The sequence below is a fragment of the Hoplias malabaricus genome, chromosome 8, assembly GCF_029633855.1.
Source record: "Hoplias malabaricus isolate fHopMal1 chromosome 8, fHopMal1.hap1, whole genome shotgun sequence".
Classification (NCBI taxonomy): domain Eukaryota; kingdom Metazoa; phylum Chordata; class Actinopteri; order Characiformes; family Erythrinidae; genus Hoplias; species Hoplias malabaricus.
In genome coordinates, this window is record NC_089807.1 from 24,849,037 (window position 1) to 24,876,900 (window position 27,864).

At 38.2% G+C, this 27,864-nt stretch overlaps 1 protein-coding gene across 4 annotated transcripts in view; it reads left to right on the top strand.

Moving 5' to 3' along the window:
• The first annotated feature begins 3,681 nt into the window (after positions 1–3,681).
• tmx1 (thioredoxin-related transmembrane protein 1) overlaps positions 3,682–27,864 on the top strand; it is a 60,054-nt gene continuing 35,871 nt past the window's right edge. For 3 of the 4 annotated variants that reach the window (XM_066679888.1, XM_066679890.1, XM_066679891.1), the window contains exons 1-3: positions 3,682–3,868; positions 6,666–6,781; positions 6,865–6,910. In XM_066679888.1, the coding sequence (XP_066535985.1) occupies positions 3,774–3,868; positions 6,666–6,781; positions 6,865–6,910 (257 nt within the window). In that variant the 5' untranslated portion in view covers positions 3,682–3,773. Of the gene's footprint in view, positions 3,869–4,162; positions 4,192–6,665; positions 6,782–6,864; positions 6,911–27,864 lie in introns of those variants that run through there. The other variant, XM_066679889.1, reaches the window with a different exon arrangement.

The window sequence follows — 27,864 nt, forward strand, 5'->3', positions numbered from 1 at the left end:
ATTCTGTTTAATCACCAGTGGTCCGCTCAGAAAATGCTGTGCAAAACACTAGTGGACCTCCAACTTTGCCCTCAGTGGGCCAACAGTTGTCCGCCGTCTCCTTGCTATCAGGGACATATCACAATGTTTCGATAAACTCATTCTTAACTTCATAGTTCAAGGAAGACACACACTTCACACTCTAGACAGACCTGAATATAAACAATTATTTAGTGAAATTCTGCCCTCAAGGCATTTGATATCAAGACGGATATTGGGGCGGCTGCTAGACAAGAAATACTCTTCCATGAAGTGTGCTTTTGCTGATGTATTGTCCAATCAGAGTCACATATGTACCACCACACAATAGGAGCGTCCTTGATGTCAGTATCCACTGGATAGATGAGGACTCCTTGAACATCCGCTCTGAGGCAATATCCTGTCGTAGAATTGTAGGGAGACACACTTTTGATTTTTAGAATATCGAATATGTTCACAGAGAATTCAACATACAAGACAAGGTAACTCTGACAACTACAGATAATGGTTCTAATTTCATAACGGCATTTAGTATGTTCATGGATGTTCAGAGTAATATCCAGGACTACAGAGAGAAGGAAGATGAGGAGGATGATGAAGAAGATCATCCTGTTTCAGTCCATCTCACAGACGTCCTAGATGAAACACAGGAAGATTACAGCCTCCCTCCTCATCAGCGGTGTGCCTGCCACACACTCAATCTTGTTGCCACCAGAGACATTAAGCACGCGTTAACCCAGTCAGAGATATTTAAGAGAGTATTGAGATCAACACTTGCCAAATGTCAGGCTCTTTGGAACAAGCAGCACAGGAGCACTCAAGCCTCTGAAACTATTCAAGAGAAGCTAGGCTGTGAGCTGATCATGCCCACTTTAACCAGATGGAACTAAATTTACCATGACATGGAGCGCTTGTATAATTGTATCCTAACAAAAGAACAAGAATTCTATGAAGTCTGTGAGAAGCTGCATGTGGCACAGTTCAAGTTAACAGAATAGTAATAATAATAATAGCCTGAATTTCATATGGGATAAATAAAGTATGCAATAATAATATTATTATAATAATAAATTGTATGATTTAAATAATTTAACAGTGTGTGATGTGACATTGCTTTGGTTTGTTTGTCTATACTCCAAGGTTTTGATGCCTTTGGCAAAGGCTGTTGACATATTACAGTCTGATCGAAGGGGCTTCTCAGAAGTGTTGGTGCTAACCATCTCAATTCTACTTGAGAAGATGGAACAGATGAAGCGGGAGAGCCAAGTTCATCACTGTAACCCTGTGGTAGATGCCATTATCAGTGGGATTTAGAAAAGGTTTGACTACATTTTTCAAGAACACCAGGTTGCTCACAGCCTCTGCAGCTCATTCAATGTTCAGGCTGACCTTAATCCCTAGTGACAAGAAAACTCAAGTTGTGTCAGACCTGAAAGTGGAAGTACACCTGTTTCAAACCCAGTCTTCAGGTCACATGCAAACAGGTGATGACAATGCAACTGATGAAGGTGATGAGGTAACAGGGTACTTCCGATCACTGAGATGAACTACAGAGCTGATTGAAGTGAACTCCTACTTGCAGTCATCTGAAATCAAACTTGTAAATGCATTCCAAAATCTGCCACTGATGAAAAAGTTCATTCTTATATACAACACAGGGGTCCCAGCAAGTGCAACATGTGAGAGACTGTCTAGTGTGGAAAAGATATTTTGAGACCAAAGAGAACCCGCCTTTCTGATGCCACTTTTGAAAAGCTTTTCTTGTGCCGTGTAAACAAACACCTCTGGTTAGAACCATTAGGGTCCAGTCATGCATCATTACCCCCCCCCTCTCTCTCATCTCCCCAGGACGAAAATGTGTATTTGAGGACTTTGATTCTCATTTCACCTTGGACCAGTTAATTTGCTATTATACCAGTGATCACTCTCTGAGCCATGCTTTATAATCATAGTGTTAGATGTAGTTATTATGGTTTCCATAAACACAGTTTAACACGGTTCTTAACACAGAGTTCATTTGTAACGTCAGTCAATTTAATTGAGGTCTGAAGGAGTTTTCTTTGTTAAGGGAGGCCCTAAGGAAATAAGACACTTGTGTTAATATGGTTTTGTTTTAATTGTTTTAAACCTATAGCTATATCTTGCCCATAAAACACTACACAACAGGTTTAATTTGGTACTAAGTAGTTTGTTTCCTAGAGTACTGGTTTACCTAATAGTAGGCCAATAACATTTTTATTTTATTTCCAGCAGTAAGACTGTAGCTTTTATTTATGTATCAATGCTTCACATAATGCAATGTCTACACTTTGTTAGACCATGGACTCTTCTTCAATAAATGTTTTAACCAGTGTATCTGACTGTCATTTTGCACTGATCTGATATTAGGTTGACTTCTTACTGGAATTCTGTGAAGCTGCTTCGTGACAACATCAGTTGTAAAAAGCGCTATACAAATAAATTTGATTTGATTTGATACTTTTGCCATACCTGTGCAACTTAGCTTGCTATATTTCTATGGGTGGTAGCATTTGTGTAGTGAAGCTTAATATACTGTTGAGTAACTGATAGCTTAGCTCACTATACTTTACAAGTAGGTTGCCCAAAACTGTATAGACTACAAAAATTACAAAATTATTTATGTACTAAAAATTTTAAATACATATTATGTAAACAGTCCGTATATTTTTCCTAATGTTCCTAAATAGAACACTCCAGGATGCATCGTGAAATAACAGTTACTTCGGTTATTAAAACTTTCCAGGGCCTCTTCTGCGGCAGTAAAATTTCTTCATCTTCAGGATATCAATAGTCTGTTATATTGTATCGTCAGTGAACCTTTTAGATTCATAAGACATTTTGAAAATAAAGAAATAATATCCGCGGAAAGAAGCCATACGTGTAGTTTTTCCATGGTATTGAAGTTGTGTTCGTATTTTGCCATTTAGCGGCGATAGAATGCAACTAGGGCACCATTTAAAGTGAAATATTCATTCATTCATTCATTCATTATCTGTAACCCCTTATCCAGTTCACAGTTGTGGTGGGTCCAGAGCCTACCTGAAATCATTGGGCATAAGGTGGGAATACACCCTGGAGGGGGCACCAGTACTTCTAGGGTGAAACAGAAAATCCTAATAAATCGATTGCTTATCCTTTGTGTCCCAGATGTGTATTCTGATTTTTTTAACTCATATTTTGGCATCTGAATTTGGTCTATGGAATTTGAGCAACTTCAAAATATATTGTTGGATTTTTTTTAAGCTTGAAACTTTTATCTGAATTTATTAACCTTGAATAATAACAGTAAAAACATGTTCTTGAAAATTCACGAGTTCAATTCAAGAGCAATTTTATTCACATGCATAATTGCAAAGCAAAATATTCAGATATGGAAATCTGAAGACTTAAATTCAAAAGCAAAAAAATTCAGATGCATAATTTCAGTGCAAAAAAATTCAGTGCTGTAAGTTCAAAGGTGGTAATATTTCAAAGTCTGATGAGACAGATTTGCTTCCATACATTTTGCCTAGCATGAAAAGACCACTTGGGATTGAGTTTCGAATGTGGTCACGTGACTCAGAGCCTGACGTTAGTGACCCGAGCGGAAAAAGCACTAAGAATCAGCGTAACCAGCACTGAGAATTAGCGTAAATATGGCGTTTTTGGATATACGCGAAAGCAGAGCAACGAGAGCAGTTGCACTTATAAAATTCCTCTTTAGGCTTTATCATGTTATTGGATTTCTATTCTTTATGGGGTTGCCTGTTTCTGCCCAGCGAGAAAACCTAAGAGTGATTACAGACGGAAACTGGGAGGAGATTTTAACGGGCGAATGGATGATAGAGTTGTGAGTTTCCAACGACACAAGTTAGTTAATTTACCCTTAGCGGTTGGAGACTGTTTTAATGCTCAGACACGTCACCATATCTTCATTTCAAATATGACGTTTTCCATAGATAGCGTTTGAATTTCAGCAGCTTTAGATACTGAACACATATTTAAAGCCCTTGTTATATGAGGAATACGCGTATAGTGCTGGTTAGCTACGTTTCTAAAATATATATTACTATTGTTTTCTTTCACTAAATTTAGAGATGTGGACACGAGGAGATTTTAAATTTAGAGATGTGGACACGAGGAGATTTTAACGGGCGAATGGATGATAGAGTTGTGAGTTTCCAACGACACAAGTTAGTTAATTTACCCTTAGCGGTTGGAGACTGTTTTAATGCTCAGACACGTCACCATATCTTCATTTCAAATATGACGTTTTCCATAGATAGCGTTTGAATTTCAGCAGCTTTAGATACTGAACACATATTTAAAGCCCTTGTTATATGAGGAATACGCGTATAGTGCTGGTTAGCTACGTTTCTAAAATATATATTACTATTGTTTTCTTTCACTAAATTTAGAGATGTGGACACGTTATTTAATCCAAGTTAATGCATGACCCCACTTTTATTAGCAGAAATGTTTATTGATCATTTTTACAATGTTAAAAGATCAGTTCTGAATTGTTGGAGAATTTGGGGAATTTAGTGACCTCTCTGGGGAGATTTGTAATTGCAAATTCCGGAGGATTATTTTTAAAACGGGAGCTGTGCTGTCTTTCGAATGAATCTGATGTGTATTCAGAGAGAGCAAACATTCAGTAAGAAATATCATGTACGAGAATTTGGAATACTTAGGGCACTATAACAGCTTTTAAAAGTAAATAATTACAATTAAACAGCAAAATGCACATTTGTATTTGTTGAATTTCCTGGTATTATTTAGCAATAGCAAAACTAACTCAAGTCATACATAGTCATTCGTCTTTAACGGCCTTCTGAACACCAACAATCATAAGTAGATGTAATATCCCTTTCTAGTATTGATGGCACAAAGCCTCCAAAAGTGGTGTGGCAAAATTAATCATACTGAAATCTGGAATCAGGTCCCTGTGGCATAACTAGTTCAAGACAAGTTATTTAGATGCATTTAAATTTCAATAAATAAATAAGGAAATCATTGACTAGTGAGGAATATATAAATTAACCCTAACAGAGCATTGATAAATGCTTACCATTAAACAGTTTATTAACATATTTTAAGATCTATTTAATTATCTACATTTAATTTAAAAATGTGACTGATCAAAGTTTTTGTCAAGAGTCAAGCTGTGTATTTGGCCTTTGTTTGGATTATGTACAGTCAATGGTATTGGTATACCTGCCTTTGCCATTTCATTTATCTTTGGGATTTTTGGGTGTTCTGTCACTTTAAGATGGCAGCTTCAAGTTTGGCCTTAAACAGTGTATGAAATCTGTGGGTTGATTTGGGCTTGGAGCAACACAGTTTTCTTACCGTAATATCCAGCTTTTTTGGGGTGTGTGTTCTATCCTGACTGGTGACAACACAAACTTTTAGGGTTGCCACCAGTTCCATATAGCTTATGGAACCGTCACTCATTTAAAAATAAATTTCACTGTCCTTCTCTCAGTCAATTCAAGGCTTTGATGAGAATTTGGATGGTGTTTTTCACTCAGCCAAGTGTTTACCACGTTTTGGTGCACCTTATTGCCACAGCCTCTAATACGTTAGCAAAAAGCTGCATATCTGATCTTGTTAGTGGTGTGGGTTAGGGAGGCAGGACACATAGCAGAGAAAAACATCTTAACATAATAAATTCATTGACTAGACAATGGCAGACTTTTATATTGTATGTTTTTGCCCTACATTATTACTAGGGACAATCCAGTAGGCTCTGTACGTTGGTAGAAACATGTCTCTATATCCCTATTCAATTCTAAACCCTTGAAAATATTTGTATTTATGTTGAAGGCTTTGGTTTCTATTACCACCATTGTAATGGAACCTTAGTTGCTACAAAAAAAAACATTTTACACCAAATCAGTGGGTATTCTCTTAAAACAATATAAGCCATTCAGATTTGCAACCTGTAAAATGTCTCTTAGCAGCAGTAAGAAATTAGATTAATGTGACCAACAGAAGTCCTCTCACTGGTTGCAGCCATGCATGTTTAGAAATGCATCTCTTATGTCCCACTGAAATCAAGATTTTTCTTAGATATGTATCTAAGTCAGACTTTTGGCTGGTTCATACCTATAATCAATGCTAGGAGTGGCTCTGGAGTAGTTCAAGGCAGATTTTGTCCTAATGACCCACTTAAATGGAACCAAAAAGTAGTAGGGCAATGTCCCAATACTTCTGAATGTGGTGGTCGAATGTCTGCTTGCACTCGTGGTTCTGGTGTTCCTGCAGCCTTGTTGACTGTTCATATTCTGGCCATTGATTGACCCAGAGACCAGATATAAGCATGTAAATATGTGATGTAGCAAGGAAAAAAAAACAGCCAAATCCAACTAACATTGTCTGTTTTTAGAATGAATATATGAGGCTTTACAGGGATGGTTCCACCTCAGAATTGCTAAGATTTTATTATATTTTTAAATATTTTTCCTACCCACATTCAGGAATATTTCTGATTCCAGTTTAAAAGAGAACTCTTATGGAATGCAGGTTTAAGACCAAATATTAAATGACCCAACCTGAATATAGCTAAACCAATGCTGATTGCTCTTGAAGACGTTTGCTTTGTTGTTTATTTTGGGTAATTTTTTTTTTTGCATCTGTTCTAGTTTTGCTCCATGGTGTCCAGCCTGCCAGCAGCTGCAACCTGTGTGGAATGAAATTGCAGAGTTGGCAGAGGACTTGGGAATCAACATAGCTAAAGTGGACGTCACAGAACAGCCCGGTATGTCCTGCCCAAACTCTTCTGCCTAAAGGGAGTATGTGAGACAGATTTGAGACTAACTCGTGTAAATCTTTTTGTTGCAGGACTGAGTGGAAGATTTATAATAACAGCATTACCAACCATTTACCAGTGAGTTACCATCATGCATTTAGCATAGTAATTAAAGGGATATCTGAAAGAATAAACAGCTGGCGGCATGAAGGGTCCGTATACAGTGCCTTGCGAATGAATTCGGCCCCCTTGAACTTCTCAGACTTTTGCCACATTTCAGGCTTCAAACATAAAGATATAATATTAACATTTTTTTGTGAAGAATCAACAACAAGTGGGACACAGTCGTGAAGTGGAATGAAATGTATTGGATATGTCAATTTTTTTAACAAATAAAAAACTGAAAAGTGGGGCGTGCAATATTATTCGGCCCCTTTACTTTCAGTGCACCAAACTCACTCCAGAATATCAGTGAGGATCTCTGAATGATCCAGTGCTGTCACAAATGACTGATGATGATAAATAGAATCCACCTGTGTGTAATCAAGTCCATAGGAAAACAATCAGTCATACACTGCACAAATCTGGCCTTTATGGAACAGTGGCAAGAAGAAAGCCATTTCACAAAGATATCCATAAAAGATCTCATTTAACGTTTGCCACAAGCCACCTGGGAGACACACCAAACATGTGGAAGAAGGTGCTCTGGTCAGATGAAACCAAAATCAAACTGTTTGGCCACAATGCAAAACGATATGTTTGGCGTAAAAGCAACACAGCTCATCACCCTGAACACACCATCCCCACTGTCAAACATGGTGGTTGCAACACCATGGTTTTGGCCTGATTTTCGTCAGCAGGGACAGGGAAGATGGTCAAAATTGATGGGAAGATGGATGGGGCCAAATACAGGACCATTCTGGAAGAAAGCCTGTTGGAGTCTGCAAGAGACCTGAGACTGTGACGGAGATTTATCTTCCAACAAGACAATGATCCAAAACATAAAGCCAAATCTACAATGTAATGGTTCACAAATAAACGTATCCAGGTGTTGGAATGGTCAAGTCAAAGTCCAGACCTGAATCCAATCGAGAATCTGTGGAAAGAGCTGAAGACTGCTGTTCACAAACTCTCTTCATCCAACCTCACTGAGCTTGAGCTGTTCTGCAAGAAAGAATGGGCAAGATTTTCAGTCTCTCGATGTGCAAAACTGATAGAGACATACCCCAAGCGACTTGCAGCTGTAATTGCAGCAAAAGGTGGCGCTACAAAGTATTAACGCAAGGGGAATAATATTGCACGCCTCACTTTTCAGTTTTTTAATTTGTTAAAAAAGTTTGACACATCCAATAAATTTCATTCCACTTCACGATTGTGTCCCACTTGTTGTTGATTCTTCACAAAAAATGTAAATCTTTTTGTTTGAAGCCTGAAATGTGGCAAAAGGTTGAAAAGTTCAAGGGGGCCGAATACTTTCGCAAGACACTGTACATTTTGGCCAGTTCTGCGGTTTAAAATGGGAAAAATAGAATACAGGAAATGACTCATTGTCAGAATTTTGGATTGAGCATAGGTAAGCAAACTGTTATCCAATTTTTGTTTTAACATGGACCTGTTATCTGATTTCTGATTAAAAACAAAAAAATAAAATTGTAAGAATATAAATGGAGAAAAATTCTTCATCTGTGTGTTTCTGGGGCTGTTGTCGGAATTACTCAAGGTGCATTTACTTTGACAGTGTTCCACCGCGCTTACAGTTCCCAAGCTCTGCAGGATTGCTCTGGAATCATACTATGAAATAATTTTAGATTGAAAGACCTTCATGGAGCTGGCCCCTTTCATTAGTGCTGGTTTGTGTTGCAAATATTATTGTTTTGATACTGTTTTTAAGAAATTAGGCATAATTTATTACTTGTCACATAATGTATAATCAGAGGTCAAATCGTCAAAGTTGTTTCATTTGTTAGTTTCTTGTTTGTGCCATTTGCGCCATTTTAATTTCTTGAGTTATTTAGCCATGAAGTTTCAAAGAGTAGTGTCACTCAGCCCCTCCATCAACATCCAAATTGCACCAAATTGGTATCATTCCTTAGTGCTGCATTGTGCTGGTTGTACCCTTAAAATAAATATTTGTGCTCATTTACTACTTGAGTTATAGGTTCAGAAATATGTATTTGAGCCCTGACATCATTCAGCCCCCCATCAAGCTCCAATTCACACCCAAGTGATCTCACTATTTAGTGCTGCATTTTTGCTTTTGGTTTATGCAGTTAAGAGAAACATTTGTGCATTTTTAATTATGTAATTATATAAGAAATATTTCTATACTATGTCACCCTACCCCCAGGCCAATGGTCTTATTTGTTAAGGTTTTATTTGTGCTGTTAAGGCTAATATTTGTGCTATTTTAATTAATGAGTTATATGTTAAGCAAACTTTATTTGAGCCTGACACCACACAGCATGTCCAGATCACACTAAAGTGATTTCATTCCTTAGTGCTGCACTTGTGCTGGTTAAAATATTTGTGTTATATTTATCAGTCATTATTAAGCCATATATATGATGTCACGCAACTCATAATCAAGGTTCAAGTCACAGCATGGTCTTGTTGATTAGTGCTGGATTTGTGTGGCTAAAAGGTGCTGAGCCCCCATTAATATATGAATCTCATCAAATAATCCTATTAGTGGATAAACTGCACCAAAATCTTGTCATTTATTAATGCTGCATTTGTGCAATTAAGAGAAACTTTAGGTCATCTTAGTTAGTACTGCGTTTGTGCCATTAAAACTAATGTGAACTTTTACTTATTGGATTATGCGCTAAAAGTATTTTAATTATCATGGCCACATCAGCATCCAACCTATTTTGTACATTGTTACAAAGATTTATTTTGTGCGCTTTATTATGAGCGACTGCTATATTTGCCATGTGACTGCCTCTTTATAATGGTGCTGAGTTATATTATGTTGTGCGTTATCTTGCTTTTTATGTGTGTCAGGTCGTAATGGGATTGAGGAGAAAGCAAGGGTTTACTACTGAGGCACATTTAACACTGTAGAAATAAGGCAACAACCACCTTTAAGGTATCTGGTGGAATTGCTACATGGTTTGGAATCCAAATGTTCAGGAGTTTCCTGTACAACAACGGAGCCTAGCATGAACATGGTACAATGCATTGTTAAACTAACCTACATCTGAAGTCTGAACATTTCCCGAAATTCATATTGTAATAATATATAACAAGCAGCAAAAAGACATTACTTGAATTAAAAAATAAAGGCATTAAAAAAATAATAATAATAATAGGACATGCTTTTTTGTAACACACTTCTGTGCATTTATTTTTACAAAGAAATATAAAACATTTTAAAAGCTTATAAATATGACTTCTGAGGGGCTTCCGTGGTGTTCCTCTGGTGCAGTGTGCTGCACATGTAAAAACCACGCCTTTCTGTATATGCCCTCTGTGATTCTCTCAGGGAAGGGACAGCGCGAAGTAGTTTGCTTATTTGCTTATTTATAATTGTATAATAATAATAATAATAATAAATATAGCTGCAAGCGACAATTCTCGGGGTCCAAGCTTGTATTCGCTGGTAGAAGAACAATGCGCTAGCATATTAGCTGTCCTGAGATAGTAGGGGCTTTTGGGGACGTTTGTGTAGTGCTTGTAAGGACTTCTATGCATATGAGCTGTCCTGAGATAGTAACGGCTTTTGGGGCAGTGTGTGTAGTGTTTGTAAGGTGTTCCATGCTGTCCTGGCATTTCTTTGGAGATGTAGCATGAGATTGAGGAGTAGCGGATGACAGAGACAGCATAGAGCACAGAAGTCACTCTTGAGTTGCACCCTGGTTTTTCACCCTAATGTTCAGGACCCAAAAACAGCAGATATGATGTGGAGTTGCTTGTACTGGAGTCAGCCATCAGTGGACAGAAGACACTGTCTGCTGGATGTGTTTGGTTGTGGACTATTCTCTGTCCAGCAGTGTTGCTGAGGGATTTAAAATGCCAACACCTGAGTCATACCTGCTGTATGGTGGTATGGGTGTCCAGACCATTGAAGACCAGGGTGAAAGCAAGCAATCTTTGCAGAGCAAGAGCATAGCATATAGCATTTCCTGATACAGGAGCCACACTTTAAGATAGATTTTGTAGTGGTTTTAAATGTGATCCTTGGTGCTCTGGATTGTAAGAAGAAGGGGTAGTAGATGAGTAGGTGAATTTCTGGTCTGAAGACAGGTGAACGTGGAGCTTGGGTTACAGAGAAAGCACAGAGCACAGAACTGAATCTGGAAATTCACCCTGGATTCTGACCCGATGTTCAGGACCTCCACAAAGCATATATAATTTGGGTAGTGGATAATTCGCAGCACTGCAGTGACACTGACATGTGATGTGATATGGCAGTAGGTGTAGCGCTCTTATGAGTGGATAAGACACAGCAGTGCTGCTAGAGATTTTAACACCTGTGTCAACTCACTGTCCACACTGAGATACATATATTTAATTGATCAAACTTATAGACATAAATTCAGAGACAGTTGCTCATGCATTCTCAGCACTGTAGTGATATTGACATTGTGGTGCTATGTCAGTGTGTATTGTGCTCTTATGAGCGGATCAAACAGAACAGTGCTACTGGATAATTTTAAAGCCTGTGTCCACTCACTGTCCACACGGTTACACACACATTCTCTGTTAGTCCACATTGTAGATAAAAAAGGCAGAGCTGACCATTGAAGAACATGTGAAAATGAGCAATGAAAGTATGCAGAGCAAGAGGTGCACCCCTCTCTGTAATGTTAGATCTACAGAGTGCTCCTTTGGTCAGTGGAGCTGAAAACTATAGATAGTTAGATATGCTTTTAATTGTCTGTGTCCTCTGGCCCTCTCTGACTGGCAGGGGGGAGGGGAGGGGGAGAGGTGACAGTCTGTGTGTGAGAAGGAGAGGGAGGGGCTGAGGGGGGATTCAGCAAACTTTAGAAGACTCCAGGCAGATGAGTGGGAGGAGACATATATTTGATCAAGAACTAGTCCTTGGATCAAAACCCAATATAGACGTATGTGGTATCATGAGAATCGTAAGAACCTGAACTTTAGTAATTCTCAAAAAATGTGGAACTTTCATTACTGTGTGATTGCAGCCTCTGCTTAAATAGAGATGTGCAGCTTGCCGTTGAAACATCACATAAAAAACAGCTGTAACTCAAAAATGCTTTAGGCATATGTTATGAAAATGCACAAGGTCCTTTCCCATGATGTTCAGAATATATCTATCTCATCTTGCTGGTACTGCATCTCTAGGTGGCGGTGTAATCAATTAATTAATTAGCGCCCCCTTTCTGTGCAATATTGTCACATTTGGCACACTACTTCAGAGTAATGACGTACATATGTGTACCAAGTTGTGTTTGATTTGCGTGAAGTTTGTTGTAGTTATAGCTCAAAGAGTGCATCGAGCCCCGCCCATGCATATTTATTAAATAACTGCCACAACAGCGTGTCAAAAGTTCTAGATTTTTTTGATAATTATTTACCTACAGTCTATACAGACTTCAAAAATACCAGTTGTTTATTGATAAGACAAATTTCCAGGGAGGAGTGCGAAAAGCTCCATTTTCACATACCTGACTATTGTGGATAAAGTATGCATTTTTTGACAATAGTTGTAATTGCAAAGTTGTAAGGCAATTTGCAGAGTATGAAATAAAGCAAACTGTTTGTCAATATGTTTATATTTCGCTGAGATATTCCATATTTGCAGGTTGAAAATTTGAATTGCGCCCCCTAGTGGCTATGGTTATGAAACTTTTTATGTGCTCAGAAAGTGGGGCAATGGACATACCGTGCAAGTGTCATGATGATAGGACCTTGTTAAGGTCATGAAACAGCTGCTGAAATTTGATTGGCCGATGGTGGACATGTTTTTTTTGAATATGACATCATCGTCATATAATCTCAGTCAGCTCATCACACACTACATGCATACCAAGCGGCAGGTCAATGGGACAATCCTGTGAAGCGTAAAATTTTTTTTGTTGTTATAGCACCCCCTAGGCTTGCAGTTGCACAACCAAGTACTCATGTCTTCCAGCCCTTATAGGGATCAAGCATGTGAAGTATCGTAACATTTGGAGAAAGCGTTTGCGAGTTATAGCTGTATTTGTCTGATTTTTGAAACGCGAGCTCAACCCCTGTATTTGGGCGGAGTCTGGAAGCCAAGCAGTGGTGAAATTCCAACTTTTTTTTGGATAATTATTAAAGTTCAGGTTCTTAGGATTCTGCTGATACCACATATGTCCATATTGGGTACATTTCCAGAGACTAGTTCGCGCTCAGATATATGTGCGATTTTGCATATTATGCAAATTAGCTCAAAATCTAAGTAGGCGGAGCTTATGGGTTCTTGAGGCTTTTTTCTAGGGTCTGACCTGAGGAATCTGGGAAAAAAAGAATTTCGTTTCTACGCCACACAGCGTAGGTGATATAGGGAGTGCCACCATCAGGCTGATCGGGCTGATTTTTTGTGCCTGAGTAGCGGGAGGGCTTACTACCAGTTGACCAAACGACAAGTCTGTAGGACCTACGGTTTGGGCTGCCCATCGCGTTTCATCGGAGAAAAAGAAGAAGAAAAAAAAAAACAAATATAGCCGAAAGCGGCAATGGTGGGTCCTAGCACCCAAACAAGGGAAAATTGGGTGTAAGATATTGTTGTAGATGTTGTTATAATGTTTAGCAAAAGACATGTTATGACTGGTGAGCGCTGTTTTCAATTATGATAAATATTTATGTTCATATGTTATGACCTTTCACTTGTGCAGATGAATAGGATTTCATGAGTGTAGATGAACAAAGCAATATTTGGTCTTAGAGTGCCACCTGCTGGTGAAAGCGTGTACTTTTGACTCATGGAGCTGCAGAGGAGTTCATGTTAGAAATGCACATACACACTTTTTAATCGTCTACTGCTCTGTGAATATGTAACTAACATGGACATATGTGGTATCAGTGGATTCCTAAGGAACTGACCTTTAATAGTTATCAATAAAATGTTAAACTTTCATCACCATGTGGCTTATAGGCCCCTCCCAATAATAGAAATCCAGCATGAACACAGAAACAGCAAATAACAAATTAAAGTGTAATTGTAGCGTCCCCTTTTGGTAGATTTGAGTCATATTATACACAATGCTTCAGGGTAAGCCCCTAAATACTTATGTCAAGTTTGGTCTTGATTGGGCTTACTTTGTTTAAGCTATAGCTAAAATAATTTATAAATCACAGCCGGCTCAATTAATTAATATTTATTGTGGCAACGGTTTGACTAAATGTTGAACTTTTTTTGATAATTACTGATCAACAGACTCTGCAGATTCCAAGGTCAATTGTTTGGGAACAGAGTGAAAATTCAGTGACTAGTATAAAAAAGTTTAATTTTGAAAAACTGGTTATTGAGAAAAGACGATGCAATTTTTGACAACACTTGCAATTACAAAGTTGTTATGCCCTCTGCAGAGTATACAATGAAGCAAACTGCGTGTTGATATACGTAATTTTTGCTGAGAAATATCAAATTTTCTTGATATAGCGCCCCCTAGTGGCTACCGATACGTACATTTTTGTGCAGTTAGGAAGTGCCCCCAGGGACATATGAATCAATTCTCATAATGATTGGACCTTGTTAAGGTTGTCAAACAGCTGTTGAAATCTAATTGGCCGATGACGATCACAATTTTGCTCGAATCGAGTTTTCCTTAAATTTCCGCTTATAGCCTTGCAGATAGAAGCACCATGCCAGAGGGCGTTCCGATCCGCCTTACGGATGTTGAGATATAAAATTGTAGCATTTAGAGCGCCCCCTATATGAAAATTGGCTTCTCCTTTGACATGCTACCTCAGAAACATGTCTGAAAGTGGAATATGAAATTTGAACACATTTCAGTTAAGTATGAAATTCTTATGAATTTTTAAGTAAAACATACGAAAAGCCGAAGAGGTTCATTTGCATATGGCGGCCATTTTGAATCGAAATTTCAAAATTTTTTGGATAATTCCTGACCAACGAACACCTGTGAAGATTTTGGTACCAAGTTCTAGGGAAATGGACTAAAATCCAGGGACTAGTTCACAAAAGTAAATTTTACAATTTATCAATTTTAACTCAAATTTATTGTGGGCGGAGCTAAGTTTTGACACATTTTAGATACAATAAGATGCAAGGAATCAGAGAAAAAAAGAATTTTGTTTCTACATTATACGGTTTAGGAGATATGGACGTAAAGGCGTTTGGTATTGCTATAGCGCCACCTTGAGGCCAATAGGTATAATTTTCCATAGTTCTCTAATTGCACCTCAGCTGTACCTTCCCTTAAATTTTGGTGGCTCTAGGCCTTACGGTCTTTGCTCCAGAATGAGTTTTAGTTGAGAAAAATAATAATAATAAATATAGCCGCAAGCGGCGATGGCATGGTCCTAACACGAATGGGCCCAATGGCAAAAATGGCACTATGAGCCAACAATGAGGCCTTAGGAAGCATGGGCCTGTTTGGCCAAACAAGTGAAAATTGGGTGTAAGGTATTGTTATAGATGTTGTTGTAATGTATAGCAAAAGACATGGTATGACTGATGAGCACTGTTTTCAATTATGATAAATATTTATGTTCATATGTTATGACTTTTCACTTGTGCAGATAAATAGGATCTCAATAATGTAGATGAAAAAAGCAATATATGGTCTTAGAGTGCCACCTGCTGGTGAACGTATTTACTATTGTCCTCAAGGGCTGCTAAAAGTCATTCACATTTAGACTTTTTAATAGCCTACTGCACTTTGAACACAGGGAGAACACACCAACTCCTCACAGACAGTCACCCGGAGCGGGAATCGAACCCACAACCTCCAGGCCCCTGGAGCTGTGTGACTGCGACACTACCTGTTGCGCCACCGTGCCGCCTGGATCTCAATAATGTAGATGATAAAAGCAATATATGGTCTTAGAGTGCCACCTGCTGGTGAAAGTATTTACTATTGTCCTCAAGGGCTCCTGAAAGTCATTCACATTTAGACTTTTTAATAGCCTACTGCACTTTGAATACTTCACTCACATGGACATATATGGTATCAGAGGAATCCTAAGGACCTGAACTTTAATTATTGATAATAAAATGCGGAACATTCATCACTATGTGACTTACAGGCCCCTCCCAATTACAGAAATCCAGCATGAACACAGAAACTGCACATAACATGTAATTGTCTAATTGTAGCTCTCCCTTTTGATGGATTTCTGTCATATTGTACAGGCTCCTTCAGGGTAAGACTCTACATATGTATGTAAATTGTGGTCTTGATTGGGCTTCATTTGTTTGGGTTACAGCTGAAAGAATGTAAAAACTCAGCACTCTTCGACTAATTGATTTATTGTTTCAACAGTGTGTCCAAATGTTGTACTTTTTTGGATAATTATTTACCTACAGACTCTGCAGATTCCAACAAAGTCAATTGTTTTGGAATAGAGTCAAATTTCACGGACTAGTTCACAAAAGTTCAATTTTGAACAACTGGCTATTGTGAAAAAACGATGCATTTTCTGACAACACTTGCAATTACAAAGATGTCAGGCCCTCTACAGAGTATACAATGAAGCAAACTGCGTGTCAATATGCTTAATTTTCGGTGAGATATATCATATTTTCTTGATATAGCGCCCCCTAGAGGCTATCGTTACGACAATTTTTATGCACTTAGGAAGTGTCCCCTGGGATGTACCAATCAATTTTCATGATGATTGGACTTTGTTAAGGTACTCAAACAGCTGCTGAATTCTAATTGGCCGATGACGATCACAATTTTGCCCGAATCGCGTTGTCCTTAAATTTCCACTTATAGCCTTCCCATCAGAAGCAGCATGCCAAAGGACGGTCCGATCTGCTTTACGGATGCTGAGATATAAACTTGTAGCATTTACAGCGCCCCCTATAGGTATATTGGTTCCTCCTTTGACAGGCTACCTCAAAATTATGTCAGGAAGTCAAATATGAAATTTTAACACATTTGAGTAGAGTATGAAATTATGAATTTTTAAGTAAAACATACGAAAAGCCGAAGAGGGTCATTTGCATATGGCGGCCATCTTGAATCGAAATTCTAACATTTTTTGGATAATTATTGACCTGCAACCTCCTGTGAACATTTTGGCACCATGCTTAAGGGAAATGGACTAAAATCCCCAGACTAGTTCGCAAAAGTAGATTTAGCAAATTATGCTCTTTATCACTAATTTCTAGTGGGCGGAGCAAAAATTTGATTAACCCGTTTTTGATACATCAAGGATCAACGAATCAGGGAAAAAAAGAATTTTGATTCTACACCCCAGGGTTTAGGAGATATGGACCTAAACGCGTTTGGCTTTGCTATAGCGCCACCTTGAGGCCAAGAAGTGTAATTTTATTTGGCTGAGTCATTTCACACCTGTTCTACCTAGCTGCCAAGTATGGAGTCTCTAGGCCTTACGGTCTTGGCTCCACATTGCGTTTTAGCCAAGAAAAAGAATAATAATAATAATAAATATAGCCGCAAGCGGCGATTTACGGCTTCTTCGCTTTGCAGGCAATAAACTTGCTTACTTTTGCCACTTCGAGATCATACACAACATTGCATAGTCACAGCTGACATAGCATATTTCCCATAGATGGGTGGTGGATTATTCACAGTGCAACACTGCCATCTGGTGGTGGTGTTTTGTACTGGACCTTATGGATCAAACCAAGCAGTGCTGTTGGAGCTTTACCCACATACATTTGAACATGAACTACAATCTGAATTATGACCCGATATGCACATATTTGGTATCAGCAGAATCACAAGAACCTGAACCTTAATAATTATTAAAAATAAAGTGGAATTCCATTACTGCATGGCATCCAGATGCTGCTTAAAACAGGTCTGTAAGTTTCCATAAAAATATCACACATAAATACCTGTAACTCAAAAATGCTTTTGCCAAATGTTATGAAACATTACAAGCTTCCTTCATATGTGCTCCAGAACAACTCATTACATTCTGTTGGTACTGCATCCTTAGGTGGCGCTATAACAAATTAAAAACTTATTTTTAAGTATTTTTTCCAATTCTAGCACCCCCTGTATGCGCATTTTGATCATAATTGATGCACTTCTTCAGAGTAATACCTTGCACATGTGTACCCATTTAGGTTTGATTTTGGTGAAGTTTGAATGAGTTATAGCTAAAAGAGTGCATCGGGCTCCGCCCACTCATGTTTGTTGACGTATTGCAGCAACAGCGTGTCCAAATCTAAATGTTTTTTTAATAATTATGTACCTACAGGCAATACACTTTGCAATGAGACCAATTGTGTGTTGATAGGACCAAAACTCACGGACTAGTACGATAAATTCCATAATCACATACCTGACAATTGAAGAAAATCTATAATTTTTTTCTAAATAGTTGCAATTGCAATATTGTTAGACACTACGTAGAGTGTATTATGAAACTATTAGCATGTCGATAGGGTAAATTTTCACTGAGATTTCATATTTCATGTTTAAAAAATAAATTGCGCCCCCTTGTGGCTATCAACACGAACATTTTTTTGCAAATACAAAGTGTTTCCATGAACATACTATGCAAATGCCATGATGATTGGGCATTGGTAAGCCTGTCAAAAAAATGGTGAAAAAAAATTGAATTTTGATTGGCTGTTGACATCGTTAAACGTGCCCGTATTCAGTCGTCCTTAATTTCCCATATGTAGGCTTGCTGACAGAACCAGCATGCCAAATGTCAACTTAATTGGCCTTGTAGATCCTGAGATATTAGCCAAAAGACATTGGTAGCTATAACAGCGCCCCCTATAATATTTCATGCAACAGCAAATGCGTGCTACCTCAGAACCATGTCTAGAAGCAACGTGTGAAAGGTCATCAGATTTGAGTTAAGCATGAAGGAGTTACAGATATTTGAGTAAAATTTGCAATTCACGGTACACATTCATTTGCATATGTCGGCCATCTTGTGTCGAAATGTCAGGATGTTTGTGATAATTATTGACCAACTCACTCCTGTGAACGTTTTGACACCAAGGTCATGGGGATCAGACAAAAATCCAGGGACTAGTTCACGAAAATAGATTTTGCGAATTATGCTAATTAGCAAAAAATCTAAGTAGGCGGAGCTTAGTGGTTGTATCGACCTTTTTGATTCATCGGGACCCAAGAATCATGTAGAAACAAAAATTTCGTCTCTACGCCACACGGCGTGGAAAATCCTTTAATGAAAGCGTTTTCTTTCGCTGTAGCGCCCCCTTGAGGCCAATCAAGCTGATATTTTGCGCCTGAGTAGCAGGAGGGTTTACTAATTTTTGACCAAATATGAAGTCTGTAGGCCTTACGGTTTGGGCTGTGCGATCCGTTTTAAGGCAGAATTTTATTAGGAATAATAATAATAATAATAATAATAATAATAATAAAAATCAGAACAAAAACAAAAGGCTTCTTTGCACTTCGTGCTCAGAAGCCTAAATATAGCCGCAAGCGACAATTAACGGGGTTCTCGCAGAATAGGCCTGTTTGGAAACAATAGGCCTACATCGCTGATATGGTACCCTTAAAATCATGTCCTTAAGTAGAATCTGAAATTTGAACCCATTTGAATAAAGTATGGAGGAGTTACAGACGTTCAAGTAAAACTTGTGATAAGCTGAAGGCATATGGATTTGGAGGCCATCTTGAATGAAAATGTCAACATTGTTTCTATAATTACCTAATGTCAGACTCATGTGAATGTTTTGGCACCATGCTCAAGAGAATTGAACAAAAATGCACAGACTTATTGACAAAAGTATGCTTTGCATTTCGTGCTCGAACCCCTAAATATAGCTGCAAGCGGCAATGGCATGGTCCTAACACGAATGGGCCTAATTGGGACCTTTGGCCAGTCTGAGAGGTCAATGAGGCCTTAGGACACATGAACCATTTAGGCCAAACAAGGTAAAAATGAATCTATGATTTTGTTATATCTTCAATTAGCAGCTAACATTTGGAAATGTCTCATGTACTTACGAAGTGCCCCATAGACACCCTGTAAATATTTCTTTATGATTGGGCCTTGTTGGGCCTTTCAAAGAGCTGCTGAAACCTCAGTGGCCAATGGCAGCCATTGTGTATAGTAAATATCAACAACAACATGGAATCGGATTAAGTACATCACTCACTAACTGCATGTCACGTGTCCATGAGGTGTCCATTAAAGCAAGGATCTGCACAATGAGGCCTTAGTGTTGGTGTAAGGAGCATCAGTACAGAGAGACCATAAGCAGTTTTGGACAGTGAGGTTTCACAAGTGCTAATGAACCATTTGTTTTAGTTTAGCAAAGGACATGATATGACTGGTGAGCACCGTTTTTAATTATGATAAATATTTTTGTTCATATGTTATGACTTTTGACCTGTACAGAGAAATAAGTTCTTGAATGTAGATGAACAAAGCAATATATGGTCTTAGAGTGCCACCTGCTGGTGAAACAATTTACTACTGTCCCATAGAGGAGCTGAGCTGTTACAAATGCACATACAGATTTTTCAATCAGGTACTGCTCTTTGAATATTTCACTCACATGGACATATATGGTATCAGAGGAATCCTAAGGACCTGAACTTTAATTATTGATAATAAAATGTGGAACTTTCATCACTATGTGGCTTACAGGCCCCTCCCAATTACAGAAATCCAGCATGAACACAGAAACTGCACATAACATGTAATTATGCAATTGTAGCTCTCCCTTTTAATGGATTTCTGTCATATTGTACAGGCTCCTTCAGGGTAAGACTCTACATATGTATGTAAATTGTGGTCTTGATTGGGCTTCATTTGTTTGGGTTACAGCTGAAAGAATGTAAAAACTCAGCACGCTTCGACTAATTGATTTATTGTTTCAATAGTTTGTCCAAATGTTTTACTTTTTTGGATAATTATTTACCTACAGACTCTGCAGATTCCAACAAAGTCAATTGTTTTGGAATAGAGCCAAATTCCACGGACTAGTTCGAAAAAGTTCAATTTTGAACAACTGGCTATTGTGAAAAAACGATGTATTTTTTAACAACACTTGCAATTACAAAGTTGTTAGGCCCTCTGCAGAGTATACAAAGCTCCAAACTGCGTGTCAATACGCTTAATTTTTGCTTAGATATATCACATTTTCTTGATATAGCGCCACCTAGTGGCTATCGTTACGTAATTTTTTATGCACTTAGGAAGTGCCCCCAGGAACATACCAGTCAAATCCCATGATGATTGGATCTTGTTAAGGTGGTCAAACAGCTGCTGAAAACTAATTGGCCGATGACGATCACAATTTTGCCCGAATCGCGTTGTCCTTAATTTTCCACTTATAGCTTTGCCAATAGAAGCAGCATGCCAAAGGATGGTTCAAATTGCCTTGCGGATGCTGAGATATACACTTGTAGCATTTAATATGCAATTTGAACACATTTGAGTAAAGTATACAATTGTTATGAATTTTTAAGTAAAACAGACGAAGAGCCGAAGAGGTTCATTTGCATATGGCGGCCATCTTGAATCCGAATTATAACATTTTTTGGATAATTATTAACCTCCAGACTCTTACAAACAATTTGGCACCATGCTCAACAGAATTGGACAAAAATCCACGGACTAGTTCGCAAAAGTAGGTTTTGCAAATTATGCAAAATAGCAAAAAATCTAAGTGGGCGGAGCTTAGTGGTTGTATTGACCTTTTTGATTCGGCAGGACCCAAGGAATCAGGGGAAAAAAAATTTCGTCTCTACGCCACACGTGGTAGGAGCCCCGTAAGAAAAGGCGTTGTCCTTCGCTGTAGCGCCCCCATGAGGCCAATCATTCTGATTTTTTGCGCCTGAGTAGCAGGAGGGTTTACTACCTACTGACCAAGCCTCAAGTCTGTAGGCCTTACGGTTTGGGCTGTGCGATCGTTTGTAGTGCAGAAAAAGAACCGGAAGAATAATAATAATAATAATAATAATAATAATAAAAATAAAAATCCTAACAATTATAATAGGGTTTCAAGCACTTCGTGCTCGAACCCCTAATAATAAATATAGCCGCAAGCGGCAATTAACGGGGTTCTCGCTTAACAGGCCTGTTTGGAAGCAATAGGCCTACATCACTGCCATGCTACCTTTAAAAGCATTTCTATAAGTAGAATCTTAAATTTGAACCCATTTGAGCAAAGTATGGAGTTAGAGATGTTCAAGTAAAACCTATGATAAGCTGAAGAGGTTCATTTGCCATCATGAATCAAAATGTCAATTAATTCTATAATTACCTAGGGTCAGACTCATGTGAACGTTTTGGCACCAAGCTCAAGGGACTTGGTGAAAAATTCATAGACTTATTGACAAAAGTATGTTTTGCAAATTATGCAAATTAGCTCAAAATCTAAGTGGGCTGAGCTTTATGATCCAACAGCAAATTAGTTTGTCTTAAGCCAAGGAATAAGGGACAAAAAGATTTCATCTCTAGGCCTTACGGTGTAGGAGATATAGACCTCAATGCTTTTCCCTTTGCTATAGCGCCACCATCTGGCCAAAGAATGTCATTTTCCTTGGCTGAGTCATTTTACACCTGCTGGACCTTGCTGCCAAGGGAGGTGTTTCTGGGCCTTATGGTCTTTGCTCCACATTGCATTTTGCATAATGTCTCAGAGCCACTGTAGTTCAACAGCACAATGTATAGTCTTAGACTGCCATCTGCTGGTGAGAAATGACTACTTTCCCATATTTTTAGATCAGCCATGAAAGCACATACAGAAAGATTTAAGCATGTACTCCTATGTGGATATTTACCTAACATGGGCATGTACGGTATCAGCTGAATCCTAAGGATCTGAACTTTAACAAAAAATTGTTGCACTTTTATTACTATGTAGCTTACAGGCCACTCCCAATAACACAGATCTAGCATGTATTCCTCAAGTCAAATATAAGCTATATGTGTACACTAATATACACCTATAACTCAAAAATGCTTTCCCCAAAAATTTTAAAACGTCACATACTTGATCAGACTGAGGACCAGATGTCATAATTAAGTTGGGGTGCCACTGCGTTCCTAGATGGCGCTATAACATAAAAAAGCCCATTTAATCAGTTTTTGTCCAATTGTAGCGCCCCCTTTTGGTAAATTTTGATCATATTGTACATACGTCTTCAGGACAAGACCATACATACTTCTGTCACGTTTGGTCTTGATTGGACTTAATTTGTTTGAGTTATAGCTAAAAGAATGTTTAAAGCTCCCCACACTTCAATTAATTGTTTTATTACAACAAAAGTTTGTCCAAATGTTGAACTTTTTTTGATAATTATTTACCTACAGACTCTGCAGATTCCAACAAGGTCAACTGTTTGTGAATATCGCAAAATTCCACGGACTAGTTCGAAAAGCTTCAATTTTGAACATTTGGAAACTGAGAAAAAGCAAAGCATTTTTTGACAACACTTGCAATTACAAAGTTGTTAGGCCCTCTGCAGAGTATAAAAAGAAGCAAACTGCGTGTCAATATGCTTAATTTTCACAGAGATATATAATATTTTCTTGATATAGCGCCCCCTAGTGGCTATCGTTATGACAATTTTTCTGCTCTTAGGGAGGCCTCCCAGGGACATACCAGTCAAATCCCATGATGATTGGACCTTGTTAAGGTTGTCAAACAGCTGATGACAGCTGATTGGTCGATGACAATCACAATTTTGCTCGAATCGAGTTGTCCTTAATTTTCCCTCTACAGCCTTGCCCATAGAAGCAGCATGCCAAGCGGCGGTCCGATCCGCCTTACGGATACTGAGATATAAACTTGAAGCATTTACAGCGCCCCCTATATGAATATTGGCTTCTCCTTTGACAAGCTACCTCAGAATCATGTCTGAAAGTAGAATATGAAATGTAAACACATTTGAGTAAACCATGAGTTTGTTATAGATTTTTAAGTAAAACATAAAATAAGCCGAAGAGGTTCATTTGCATATGGCGGCCATCTTGAATCGAAATTTCAACGTTTTTTTGATGATTATTAAACTACAGGCTCCTGCGAACATTTTGACACCAAGCTCAAGAAAATTGGACAAAAATCCACGGAGGAGTACACAAAAGTAGGTTTTGCAAATTATGCAAAATAGCAAAAAATCTAAGTAGGCGGAGCTTAGTGGTTGTATGTACCTTTTTGATTCGGCAGGACCCAAGGAATCAGGGAAAAAAAAGATTTTGTCTCTACGCCACACGGGGTGGAAAATCTTTTAATGAAAGCGTTTTCCTTCGCTGTAGCGCCCCCTTGAGGCCAATTGGGCTGATATTTTGCGCCTGAGTAGCGAGACCGATTACTACCTATTGACCAAGTCTCAAGTGTCTAGGCCTTACGGTTTGGGCTGTGCGATTCGTTTTATGGCAGAAAAAGAAAAAGAATAATAATAATAATAATAACAAATTAAAATCAGAACAAACACAATAGGGTTTCAAGCACTTCGTGCTCGAACCCCTAATAATAATAATAAAAATCTGAACAAAAAAATAGGCTTCCTTTGCACTTTGTGCTCGGAAGCCTAAATATAGCCGCAAGCGGCGATTTACGGCTTCCTCGCTTTTTAGGCAATAAATTTGCTTACTTTCGCCACTTTGAGATCATACACAACATTGCATACTCTCTGCTTACTTAAGAGATCCAAAATTTCTGATTTTGATCTGTCTGTGAGCCTCAAGCACCATTGCTAAGCATTATGAGATGGGTGGTGGATTATTCACAGTGCAACACTGCCATCTGGTGGTGGTGTGTTGTACTAGACCTTGTGGATCAAACCAAGCAGTGCTGTTGGAGCTTTACCCACATACATTTGAACATGAAGTACAATCTGAATTATGACCTGATATGCACATATTTGGTATCAGCAGAATCACAAGAACCTGAACCTTAAGGATTATTAACAAAAATGTGGAATTCCATTACTGCATGGCATCCAGATGCTACTAAAAGAGTTCTGTGACTTGCCTTAAAAATATCATACATGAACAGCTGTAACTCAAAAATGCTTTTGTCAAATGTTATGAAACGTCACAAGCTTCTTTCATATGTGCTCCAAAACAAATCATTACATTTTGCTAATAATAAGATAAGACAAGATAATCCTTGGATGATGGGCTCTCAGCCCTCTTCACTGCACAGTGTGTATCAATCTGTCACTGCCTGAGAGACAGTGGGTAGCACCGAATTCAGTAAAACCCATGCATCACTACTTACAACATATGAACATATGCCCAATAAGTATGTATGTATATGCTATATAGGTACACATATACAGCTTGTGTGTGTATATATATATATATATATATATATATATATATATATATATATATATATATTCATATGTTATATCATTTTGTAAATGTTGGAAAAATATATAATTTAATTATTATTTTTATTATTTACTACTGTTGTCTCTTAGTAAAGCTATTTGAATGTGAGAGAGAGAGAGAGAGAGAGAGAGATAAGAGGCAGAGAGCATGTCAGAAGGAGAAGGGGGGAAGGGGGACTCTTCAATAATACCTTTGAATACATTGCTGAGAATAACTCACATATGTTTGACCGCGAACTAGTCTGTGCTTAATGACATAATATGGACATGTGTGGTATCAGCAGAATCACAAGAACCTGAAGTTTAATAATTATCAAAAAAAAGTTGAAATTTCATTACTGCATGGCATCCTGGTTCTGCTTAACACTGGTGTGTAACTTGCATTCCAAACATGACACATAAACAGCTGTAAGTCAAAAATGCTTTTGCCAAATGTTATGAAAAAACACAAGCTTCTTTCATATGTGCTTCAGAACAGATCAATACGTTTTGTTGGTACTGCATCCATAGGTGGCGCTATAACAAATAAAAAACTTATTTTTAAGTATTTTTTCCAATTCTAGCACCCCCTGTATGTGCATTTTGATCATATTTGAAACACTTCTTCAGAGGAACATCTTGCACATGTGTACCCATTTTGGTTTGTTTTGGGTGAAGTTTGAATGAGTTATAGCTAAAAGAGTGAATCGGGCTCCGCCCACTCGCGTTTGTTGACCTATTGCAGCAACAGCGTGTCTAAATCTAAACATTTTTTTGATAATTATGTACCTACAGGCAATACACTTTGCAATGAGACCAATTGTGTGTTGATAGGACCAAAACTCACGGACTAGTACGATAAATTCCATAATCACATACCTGACAATTGAAGAAAATCTATAATTTTTTTCTAAATAGTTGCAATTGCAATATTGTTAGACACTACGCAGAATGTATTATGAAATTATTACCATGTCGATAGGTTAAATTTTCACTGAGATATTCCATATTTCATGTTTAAAAAATAATTTGCGCCCCCTTGTGGCTATCAACACGAAAATTTTTCTGCAAATACAAAGTGTGTCCATGAACATACCATGCAAATGCCATGATGATTGGACATTGTTAAGCCTGTCAAAAAAATGATGAAATAAAACTGAACTTTGATTGGCTGTTGACATCGTTAAACGTGCCCGTATTGAGTCGTCCTTTATTTCCCATATGTAAGCTTGCTGACAGAACCAGCATGCCAAATGTCAACTTAATTGGCCTTGGAGATCCTGAGATATTAGCCAAAAGACATTGTTAGCTATAACAGCGCCCCCTATAATATTTCATGCAACAGCAAATGCATGCTACCTCAGAATCATGTCTAGAAGCAACGTGTGAAAGGTCATCAGATTTGAGTTAAGCAAGAAGGAGTTACAGATGTTTGAGTAAAATTTGCAATTCACGGTACACATTCATTTGCATATGTCGGCCATCTTGTTTCGAAATGTCAGGATGTTTGTAATAATTATTGACCAGCTCACTCCTGTGAACGTTTTGACACCAAGGTCATGGGGATCAGACAAAAATCCAGGGACTAGTTCACGAAAATAAATTTTGCAAATTATGCTAATTTGCAAAAAATCTAAGTAGGCGGAGCTTAGTGGTTCTATGTACCTTTTTGATTCATCAGCACTCAAGGATCATGTAGAAAAAAAAATTTCATCTCTACGCCACACGGTGTGGAAAATCTTTTAATGAAAGCGTTTTTCTTCGCTGCAGCGCCCCCTTGAGGCCAAATACGCTGTTATTTTGCACGATCGTAGAGTCTGACCTTATTTATCTGGTGACCCAGTACCAAGTCTGTAGGCCTTACGGTTTGGGCTGTGCGATCCGTTTCAGGTGAATTTTGGGGGAAGAATAATAATAATAATAAAAATCAGAACAAAAACAATAGGCTTCCTTTGCACGTTGTGCTCGGAAGCCTAAATATAGCCGCAAGCGGCAATTAACGGGGTTCTCGCTTAACAGGCCTGTTTGGAAGCAATAGGCCTACATCGCTGCCATGCTACCTTTAAAAGCATTTCTATAAGCAGAATCTTAAATTTGAACCCATTTGAGCAAAGTATGGAGTTAGAGATGTTCAAGTGAAACCTGTGATAAGCTGAAGAGGTTCATTTGCCATCATGAATCAAAATGTCAATTAATTCTATAATTACCTAGGGTCAGACTCATGTGAACGTTTTGGCACCAAGCTCAAGGGACTTGGTGAAAAATTCATAGACTTATTGACAAAAGTATGTTTTGCAAATTATGCAAATTAGCTCAAAATCTAAGTGGGCTGAGCTTTATGATCCAACAGCAAATTAGTTTGTCTTAAACCAAGGAATAAGGGACAAAAAGATTTCATCTCTAGGCCTTACGGTGTAGGAGATATAGACCTCAATGCTTTTCCCTTTGCTATAGCGCCACCATCTGGCCAAAGAATGTCATTTTCCTTGGCTGAGTCATTTTACACCTGCTGGACCTTGCTGCCAAGGGAGGTGTTTCTGGGCCTTATGGTCTTTGCTCCACATTGCATTTTGCATAATGTCTCAGAGCCACTGTAGTTCAACAGCACAATGTATAGTCTTAGACTGCCATCTGCTGGTGAGAAATGACTACTTTCCCATATTTTTAGATCAGCCA